Source organism: Venturia canescens, chromosome 1 (genome assembly GCF_019457755.1).
Source record: "Venturia canescens isolate UGA chromosome 1, ASM1945775v1, whole genome shotgun sequence".
Classification (NCBI taxonomy): domain Eukaryota; kingdom Metazoa; phylum Arthropoda; class Insecta; order Hymenoptera; family Ichneumonidae; genus Venturia; species Venturia canescens.
Genome location: NC_057421.1, coordinates 707666 through 717940, shown reverse-complemented (window position 1 = coordinate 717940; position 10275 = coordinate 707666). Strand labels below are relative to the sequence as shown.

Below are 10275 nucleotides of genomic sequence, written 5' to 3'. Positions count from 1 at the left end.
ACGATGTAAGATAATGTTGAGAATAAAGATTTTTTTTAAAAAAGCTCAAGTTCGTTTTTCTTCGATACTAAAAAATATCTGTTTTCAAGTAAACTTATTGTTATTAGTTTCTCCCATGAGAATACATTACACTGTTGTTAAAAGAATAAACTCAATGAAAAAAAACCAGTAGTATTTGCAAAATCATGGTTAATGATTCGAAATGACATATTTGCATTTCAATAATAATATTTGAGCTCGTTTCGTGTTCATAATTCAGAATTACGTTTTTATGGGAGAATCACGATTTTGTCAGAGATTATGACAACTGATGTTTAGCAAAAATGCGAATTGCTCGTTTTTTCGTTTTTGAGTCGTCAAGAAAGGCTGAGAATGCCAAAAATTTTTTGCAACACGTTCTATTTTCTAAAATCACTACTACTATCGATATCTTCATGAAATGAGTAATCAAAATTTATTAATATTGCTTCAGAGTCAATTTATTATGATAAACAACTTACAATTTAGAATCGCAATTATTTTCGTAGTAGGAAAAAAACACAACTCACGTTTCTCATTATCTTTATCGTAATAGGCACACCCCTATCTCCCGCCTTTTATTAACTCAACAATATTCTATTCGTTTATGTTTTTATTCCAATCAGCCTTATCTTACGTTTCGTGTTGTTCCTATCGCGATCAAAAGAGAATGTGCCAAGCTTTTTTTTTTTGTGTCGAAGCGACGATAAATTACATGACAATTTTTTCACAAGTCTCTCGCTCTCTCTGCATCCTCGAGCAGAAATATTTTTGCTAGTCTTCCAATTATATACACTCATATGTATATATGTTTTTCAATTTTTGGCAACACAAGGGAAGCTCGATCACACGAACGACGATTTCTGGAACTTTCTCGAAAAAATGTCTATCGATGAGAAATAGTGCATTTTGCTACACGAAATTTATATTTTGTCTTTGCACTTTTACGCTTCTTCGAGCGTAAACGAGCGTTGCGGTGCGCGCTTCTACGTTTTTAGGTTTCAAATAATGTGACTGTTATTTACACTGTGATGAAATTGCAATGAAAATAGAAAAGCAATATATATAAATTAAATATATATAATCACGTGTCAATGGAATCGAGCCTTGCCAAATTTAAACGCTCAGCCAATAATGAAACAGGAAAGAATCGCGAGTACAGCCCGAAAAAACGACCGGATGGTGTTTTAAAAATATATACAATGTGAGAAAGTTTTTGTGAAACGAAGAAAATTTCTTCTGTCCGCTTCATCCTGATAAAATGCTTTTCTTTGGAAATACTATTTACTTGATAGGATGATCGATCACAGTGCGCAGGAAAAGCTGACGATTCCAAACTGAAGAAATAGTATTTTATGCACCTAGGGACTAGGCAGGGAGAGGAGACTACTTCAAACGGCGGGCAGAATCGTCACCCGAGCGGAAAGCGAGAGTGATGAGCACGCTGTTCGAGGTAGTTTCCCGTCACTCCCGTCGAGCGTATATTATTTTTCATCCCGCCTGCGCCGAAAGTGGTGAAAAATATTTAGCCGGAAAACGAAGTGCAACTCTGCGAGAGTTGACCAATTTTGAAAATTATTTTGTCAGTCACGCAAAGAGCAAATGACTTGAAAATTTCTTTCCGATGTTGTATAATGGTAAGAAACGAAGTTTACGACGCAGAGCCGTCTGTCACGGTCAGTGAGTAAAGATTCATCAATAGGAAGAAAAAAAGATGGTCCAAATAGGCGAGTTCGTTCTTCGTTTAATCCAATATCGTACACTCGTCGTCGCTTTCGATAGGTTTCCAAGGGTTTAAAATGTTCGCTTTTTTGCCATTTTCATCGATCAAAGCTCTGACGGCCAAAACAGTTTCTTCATCGATTGATTGGCTGTCGACTTTTTTTGTCCTAAGCTCACCACTCGTGTTCGTTTTCGAAACGAGTTCCGTCGTTTCCTCAGGTATGATCGAAGGGGGACAGGAGCCAGTCTCCTGTTCTCCATTTGCGCTACAACTTGTTTGCCTCGATGGAATATTCTCTATCGCCTTTTCATCATTCACCGAATATTCTTTGTTCTTTGAAATGTTATTTCTTTCTCCGACGTTATGACGAATTTCCAACGAGAAATTCGAGTCCTCCGAGGCATCCGATTTGGTCGTGAAGATTTCGAGATGTTCCTCAAGAATTTCTACGTTTTCCTCCACCGCCGTAGTATCTTTCGTAATATCGCAATCGGTAGAACATTCCTTGGTAATCTCATTGAGAATCGCCGAGAGATCAGCGTCAATAAGTTGATTGATAGAAACATCATCAGTATTTTTTTTCGGGTCAGACGCTCTGCTTTCCTCGGTCTCGATACCGTGATCCTCGATATGTTGCAAATAATGAATGAACTGTTCTTCGTACTTGCCGAAATGTTCGTCGGGTACGGCAACAGGTCGTAGAATATCACGTTTGCGTTTTGGGTCGTATTCAGCTTTTAGAAGGAGAGCGTAACTTATTTCCGCGTCGTAGTCTCGAGACTCAACGTCGTACGCTTGGACGGATTGGGATTTGGTGGGTATCGTCGCATCTACGGCGCGATGAACGCTCCTCTGACGAGCTTCGATAATTCGGAGGGGTGTCTCGGGTGAATCCGTCGAGGGTTCCTCGTCGTCGGAGACGTTCGAATCGTCTGATTCGGGCTCAGATTCCCTCGTGCATTGCATATCGAGGGGAGTGAATTCGCGAGTTTTTTGTTTTCCTTCCAGAACTATGGATTCGGTGTGAATGATATTTTCTTTTGTACGCTCACGTTTGTAATTTCGATAAGCCCGAAGGAGCCTCTCGTTAAGATTCTGCAGCTCGACGATCGTACGTTTGATCGTACGAGAGACCGATCTCGTCTTGGCACGAGCGGCGATTAACTCATTTTCCAGCGGCCCGGAGACCGTAGATTCCATGATTTTTTTAAATTTTAATGTCAACTCATCGAGGATTGGATCCACCGAATACGGCTCCCGGATGAGCTCTGCGAAGGTTTTACCGTCATGGAGGTCCTCGTTCTCGTTCTCGTCCTCGTTGAGGGGTGTAGCCGAGTGAATCATCATCAAACCGTCGTCCGGTCGAACGGGGTAGGTAACCGTTGATAAATTCCGGACTCGATCGTCGCTCGCAAGGTTATCCGAAGGTTGAATCTCTTGAGCAGCGGGGGCAAGCACGACAATGGGATCGTCCCCGTCGCTGTCAAGGTCGATTACACTCGGAGCGACGCTCGGAAAGTTTGGAGTTGTCGAATTGGAGCTCGCTGGTAATGTTACGGAGAGAGGTCTTGGCACCAACGGACGTGGTCGTATAGGCCGCACGTTAGACGCTTCCTGATTATTGGTCGTCGCTGCTTGTATCACACTAACGCGATTTCTCATGTGGTTTAGCGAAGGAATGGTAACCATGGGCAACGCGTGAGATTGCATGTTCGAGTTGAGATTGTGGGTAATCGCGGGTGCGATTTTTCTCACAAGAACAGGGGTTCCTCCAACTCCCCGAACGAGTCGATGAGTTTTACCACCTCTCATTAATGGACCCGTCGGTGGTAACGGCCTCTTCATGAGATTAACCATTGGCACTGCGCTTATACCGACGTTACGGGGTTGTTCCGAAATTCCTGCGCTCGGAACCGAACTCGTATTCGGGAATGACAAACTCTCGACACCTTCGACCATCGTTTGATCCGGTTGCAGCAGGCTTGCCGGTATATCGTCATCGTTGAGTGGAAATTTTGGCAAAATCCTCGATTCGCTGTGCAAACGACGACTTTTTTGTCTGACCGCGAGAGGCAGTTCTTCCGGGGAAACTCGTTTACCCTCTTCGTTCGCTCCATCTTCATTTTGTCTTTGGCCCCCCACTGACGAATACCCGTCATCCGCTCCCATCCTCGAATTGTTAGTCGATTCCAAACTTCCGGCATCGCACGAACCATCGTTCTCCATTTTGATCGCTCGTTTTTTTCGCTTTGAGCTCAGATATCTTCGACGCTTTTTTCTCTGTGACGCAGCTTGAATTTCTTCCTCCTGGTCTTCATCCTCTGAATCCATAGTCTCCGAACGTTTCCTCTTGTTTCGATGCGGGCAACATTGCGACTCGTCCAAATTCATCTTCGCTTCGATCTCCTTCGGACTCATCTTCCGGTCGCTCTGCAATATCCTTGTTACCGTTTGTACGTGCTGCAATAATGCCCAACAGGCCGCCCTCGCCGTGTACAAATCCGCTGGATTGCACACAAAACACTTCCATTTTTCATCTCTCTCGATCTTCTTCCTCACTACCGCATCGAAATTACGCTTTATGCAATTGTAACAGAACGTATTGCTGCAGTAAGAGCAACAGTACAGATTACCACCGTTTGCGCACCATCGACAAAACATGTCTGTTGCGTCGTCTCCTGAAATTTCAGAACCAAATCCAATTATTGACTGAGGTTTTTTTTTATCCCAATATACAAATTATGAATCTTTATTTCAATTTCTTGAGCGATTTGGTTCAATGTTGAGATATAATTCTGTTATTATTTACTATATACTTGGGATCGGATCAAATTGTTTTTTGAAATCTATGGACTATACTTTAGGGATATTTAATAGAATTTTCTGTTTGCGACTGTTACTGTAAATAAATTAATTTGTAGATTGGAACTCTTGAAAAAATAATATTCAATTATTCATAGAAATTCACAATATTTTTTTGCATTTAAATAGATTGAAATATCCTCTTTTCAGTTGAAACTTTGATAATTTAAAATAACTTTAATTTTGATTTGAATTAGACTTGAATTAATTATTTTAATCAGAAGAAATATGAATAAGTAAAAAGTATGTTCTGACCCTGTTCAAATGTCCCATCTCCATAAAAGTTTCTGCAGGCTGTACATAGAAGAACATGTAAGACAGGATGTTCGTGCATATTGTGGGCCGAAGATGGAGCACTGCCGATGTGAACGTCACAGGCTGTACAATGCAGTTTGCGAAATCTTACAGAGGCTATGTCTGAAACAAGAGAATGCTCAATATTACAAGGCAAATATAAATAAGCACCCATGAATGCTTGGAAAAAAATTATTTTTTTATTTTTCCAAGAAAATGCGTCTCAAAATACGAAATTTTACGAAATATAAATAGTAGGTCAAAAACAAAACGATTAACAAGAATTGATGGTTGGTCAGTGATTCAAGAATATTTCAGGATGGTTATCAAACCATAAACACCTGTTAAGATCGATGATGTTGACAATGGGTAATCGAGTAAAAAATTGGAAGGCATAAACTCCACGTCAATGTAATCGTTAACCCAAATGAATACTAAAAAATTGGAGGTTAAGCGAACGGGAAATGGCAAAAGTACGTACCTCTCAAACTGAAGTCAGGGATATTGGCGTAAGCCTCGATTTCACCGTTACTCGGCATTTCAGATGCTTTTCCTTCCTTAACCTCAACTTCAAGCAATTTCGATATATCCATTATAACAAAAAAAAAATAAAAAAAACAACGAAACGCCAATCTTTCACCAGGAACGCGTGTGAATCTGTAATTTTGTGATTGAGTTTCAGCCTCTATCTCCTCCACACCTTCTGCCGTCCACCTTTTGCTATTCGTACAATCTTTCAGGTGTAAGGCTACAACAGAATCTTTAGATTTCAACAAAAAATTATAAATGTCCACTAAATCGAGGGATCGAGAAGAGGGCGATGGAGAGTCACCATTTTATTATCCCGTCGAGAACCGGCTCGGCGCGATGCCAATTCCCGATTTATTTTATCCATCGATTGTTACTTTCTATCTTATCACGCGCGTCCGTTCGTTCTTCGATCCCGATGATGTCCCACGGTGAATTGTTTCTTCGCATATCAAAGAGATACGTAATAACAATCAATCTCAATTTTACATTCGCAGCAAAATGTTGATTTTTACTCTCCGGGGGAATATACTACTTGTGACTCTTTCTCCCGATCCGTGTGAACTGAAACCACGACTGAAACCATGGCGCGCCACACACACGTGCACATATACGTGTCGCTGCTCATACTACTCAGACAATTTGAATTTGAGCGGGAAAATCCTCTACGCAATGTAATTTTTCCTTAAAAAAGACTTTTTTTCCCCCAGCGTAACATCTTCCATGTGTGTTGCTGCAACTGATTTATGTTTCAAGCGAATATATCTAACAGGCATTATCAGTCGTAATATATAGTCATCAGTGAAAATATAAGTGGCTAATTGTTGATGATTCGACTGCTGAACGTTTTGGTTTTGTTGTTTGTGCCAGGTTTTTATGCAGTGAAATCTAACCTCATCTGACACTACTACTCGATATCCGAAAAAAAAAGAACTTCTCGCACTTCTCTATTCGAACATTTTCAACAGTGGTGGCAGCAGGAGTCTTGCTTCGAATGATTTTTGAATAAGAACAATTTACGAATTCATCATTTGCAACATAAAAATACCACATCGTTAGAATCATCATCGTTATATTTCATCGAATACATTTGCATATAAATTGAGACTTCTTTCTCCATATATGAATATGTCTATAGAAATTGAGAATGGCGCGCAAGCATATACGTGATATAAGATAATAAACCAAAGCTGAGGAGTTAATTTAAAATATTCAGTAAATATTCGCGTATCATTCAGAATATTTCTGTTGAGTTGACTGTAGAAAGCGCGTATATATAGTGTGGTAAGTTTCCCTTTTTCGCAAAACGAGTAAATAACATGATTTGTTTACAAATGGCGCCGATTCTCCTTTCTCATTTTGCTGGATTTTTGTTGTTCCTATATAAACAAGTTCTTTGAAACGGGAGATTGTTAGTTTTGTCAAAGCGTATTAATATTATTACGTCAAATTTTGAGTCAACCGAGAATGGACAAATCGACGGAAAAGGAGCTTGAAAAAGCGGCACAAAAATTGACGGATGATATACGGAATATGGGTAACTACAAAAACATTTACAGCGAAATCCAGGTACGATTATTTTTGTTTCTTGATTTTTTGTGACTCTAGAAAAATCGAAAGAATTGATAAATGTTGAAACAACATTTTAGAAAATCACAGCTTCGTCATCCGTAAGGATGGACAATTTTAAAAGTACCCTGGTCGATGCCTTAAAAACGAATGGGCTAGAGACCGAAATACGAAATTCAGTGTTTCATTGGGCTCGTTCACAGGTTAGCAATTTAATCGAAAAATATTCTTCCTTTTTCTTTTGCGTGAAAAGCGGTTGATAATAAAAAAAAAATTGACGTATCAATAAATCGGCATTTCGTTCGCCAAGGGTTCTCTCGCTCCGAGACCGGAAGTTGCTCGTAACGAGGCCGATTTGAGCTACTTAAGAAAGGCTCAGATCCAATGGGAACGCAGAATCCAAAAGTCTTTGAACTCAATATGTAACGAGTTGAACGTTCCGTTAGCTAGGATCCGACCCAACGCTGACAGGGAAGAGCTCGCTGAAAAATGGAACGAATTGAGCACTTACGATATTGGTTATATATTTTATGACATTCATTGCCATATGAAATAATTTTTTTTTTTCACTCCACTCAAGACCATTCTAGTTGAAGCCTTCTGAACTTGTGTGAAAAATGGAAAATGTTTTCCATTTATAAAAAAATTATGATTTACTTTCGTGTCTTTATGAATATAATCGATTTGTTCACTCGCATAGCTTAAAATATGAAATAATTGCATAGCAGTATAAGAGTACCTATGACTTATTCCAATCAGATATGAGAAAAAACATTTTTTGAGAATCTTTTGTGTTTTTAGATTTATCGCAATACAGACCTGTCTATGCTCCCAAAGACTTTCTCGAGGTGTTATTTTCCATTCGAGATCCAACTTTCAAGAAACAAATGTGAGTGCAAGAAAAGAATTTAATTATGAGCGAATTCTTATTAATATTTCTTTACAGAAACGAGCCCAATTGGGAATTCAGCCACATTCAAATTCGAGTAAAAACTCTTGCCAAACTCGTAAGATTGAATATTTGCAAGTATTTGAAAGCGATAAACAAATGAATTAAATTTTTTATCAACTATAGTTGTTAGAAAGTTATATATAATTGTCTAAGAAAGGATCCTTTTTTTGTTAGAGATCGACATATTGCGAATTAGCTCATGGGGTCGCACTTCTGGGGGTTAACAACAATATGCCGGCTAATGGAAATTTTGCCAATCTCGAAGCAGAAAGAACTCATTTGGGGGAGAAAGTATTGAAGAGCAACCACGCACCGGTTGCTCAAGAATTTCTTAAACGGGGTTCTCCTCGAGCACTTCGTGGTCGTCTCTGGTCGCTCGTCCTAGGCTCATCTGTCAAAGAAAGTGTACGAGTCTGAATTAATATTCTCAAATATTGTTTCATTTGTTTGCATAAAAATAATGCATTGATATGAAAAATCACGAATCAAGTAATTTCTATATAACATTCTTAATTATTTCAGGATCTTGATTATTATGAGGAATTAAAAGGAATGGTTTTGCAATATGACATAATGGTTGATAAGTTGATAATAAAGGTAAAAAGAGAATATTATTATTGTGAGAAATTTATTAAATCATATATGAAAAAAATTATTTTTTTTGGATGATTATTAGTCTTAGTTTTAGGAAGATTATAGTGATGATTATTTCAGTCAATAGAAAATGATGGAAAGAGAAGCATAATTTTGATTGTTTTCATGATGTCGGTGTACAATAGGTAATCAATTTTTAGGATGTCCAATTGACAGCTAGCAATGACGACCAGTACTTTGTTTTTGAGGACGTCCTTTATAAAACTATGCTGTCCTTTTCGAGAGATTCAGAAGTTTTAGCTCCTGTGACAACAGATCGAAGTGCCGGAGGTCAAGTTATTCATGCAGTTCTTCAAGGAAAACCAGCTACCCTGGAAAATACTTTGGTCTTCCCACCCAGCGGAGTAATTCCCTTTCACGGCTTCACCATGTATGGTACAAATAACAAAATTCCTTACTCATTAATCCAATCTCACTGTCTTATCACTTTTCTTCCAACATTGTTACAGTGGAAATTGTTCTCATTCCAATACTTCTCTCAGCAGTATCGATGATTTCATTCCATTAGAATATTGAAAAACAATTTTCTTCTTACAAAATTTCAATTTGTTTTTTCAATTCGTTTTGCAGCTACACCGTTCTGCTATCTGTATGACGATCCATGCACAATGTATTACACATTTCGTGCTTTTTATCTGCGATACTGGTTCAGACTGCACACTGTTTCTAGTCACGAGCAGGGTATCGTTGCCCTTTGTTTGCTATTTGAAAGATTACTGCAATGCCACGAGCCTCAGTTGTGGGCTCATTTTCAAAATTTGAGAATTCAACCGTGAGTTCAATATTTTAGGAAATAAATGTGATTTATGGTTGCAGTAAATGTCCGCGTAAATCAAATCCAATAATTTATAGAATTAATGATTATGGCTTATAATTATTTTCTTCTCAGTATTAAAGTGGTGTTTAAATGGTTAATGAGAGGATTCAGTGGACATCTGCCACCTGAGCAGCTGTTGTATTTGTGGGATTTAGTTTTGGGCTATGATTCTCTAGAAATAATTTCTCTACTCGCGGTAACTATTTTGAGTTTTCGCAAAGAAAATCTACTTCAAGTGAATAACCTTCACAATGTTGAGGTAAGCGCCTCATCGATTTTTAATTCATTATCATTTTTTTTAAGAATTTCATTGAATTTTTTATTTTTTAGGCTGTGCTCGCCGATCTTTCGTCATTGAAAGTGATGCCAATGTTGCAGCTTGTTCTCTTAAAGGAATAAAAATTTTTGATATTAAAGTAACAAGTCCGCAATCATTCTGCTTTTGAATGCCGTGAAATGCAAACATCTTCATCAATGAAATACACTACGAAGTTTAAAAAAATTAATAATTGTTTATATATTTGAAACATATCCTATCCCTTATACACTTTGAATGAACTGGACCAGTGGACCATCTGACTTTGGTGGGCAGATAATGGCAGAAATAATGAACAAGGGTCTGTTAAAACTTTCGTGAATTTGTCGATTGATTTGAATTTCCAACTTTGTAATTCAAACTGAAAGTATTTTATTTTAGTTTTTTGTGTTCACTGACGATGAAACAGAATTCCCGTCGTCGAGTTCCCATAAGATGTAGAAAATGAATATACGATTTGATCAGACTTCCGAAAAATAAACCAGCATTTGGAATAATTCGACATCATGCATCATGCACCCAAAACGATTTTCGTCTTCGTG

At 38.2% G+C, this 10275-nt stretch overlaps 2 protein-coding genes and 1 long non-coding RNA gene across 6 annotated transcripts; 1 reads left to right on the top strand and 2 right to left on the bottom strand.

Moving 5' to 3' along the window:
* Window positions 1–463: 463 nt before the first annotated feature.
* Window positions 464–6029, bottom strand: ADD1 (ADD domain-containing protein 1). 3 transcript variants are annotated; one of them, XM_043428552.1, is made up of 4 exons: window positions 5730–6029; window positions 5379–5657; window positions 4859–5020; window positions 464–4419 (listed from the first exon to the last, which is right to left on the bottom strand). In XM_043428552.1, the coding sequence occupies exons 2-4, from the start codon at window positions 5488–5490 to the stop codon at window positions 1763–1765; spliced, it is 2931 nt and encodes a 976-aa protein (XP_043284487.1). In that variant the 5' UTR covers window positions 5491–5657; window positions 5730–6029; the 3' UTR covers window positions 464–1762. The 3 variants fall into 3 exon arrangements, with proteins under 3 accessions (XP_043284487.1, XP_043284495.1, XP_043284482.1); XM_043428560.1 differs by having other exon boundaries at window positions 5379–5645; XM_043428547.1 differs by having other exon boundaries at window positions 5379–6029.
* A 451-nt stretch (window positions 6030–6480) lies between these two features.
* LOC122415997 (uncharacterized) lies at window positions 6481–9849 on the bottom strand. Its single transcript, XR_006262041.1, has 2 exons — window positions 9662–9849; window positions 6481–8337 (listed from the first exon to the last, which is right to left on the bottom strand). It is a non-coding gene; the product is annotated as an uncharacterized lncRNA (long non-coding RNA).
* Window positions 6884–9909, top strand: LOC122415976 (TBC1 domain family member 19). Of its 2 annotated transcripts, XM_043428612.1 has the most exons (11): window positions 6884–6994; window positions 7075–7197; window positions 7305–7512; window positions 7796–7883; window positions 7941–8001; window positions 8121–8351; window positions 8469–8543; window positions 8741–8975; window positions 9171–9372; window positions 9490–9676; window positions 9748–9881. In XM_043428612.1, exons 1-11 carry the CDS (start codon window positions 6893–6895, stop codon window positions 9814–9816), a joined length of 1581 nt encoding a protein of 526 aa, XP_043284547.1. In that variant the 5' UTR covers window positions 6884–6892; the 3' UTR covers window positions 9817–9881. The 2 variants fall into 2 exon arrangements, with proteins under 2 accessions (XP_043284547.1, XP_043284539.1); XM_043428604.1 differs by having other exon boundaries at window positions 9490–9909.
* The last annotated feature ends 366 nt before the right edge of the window (window positions 9910–10275 follow it).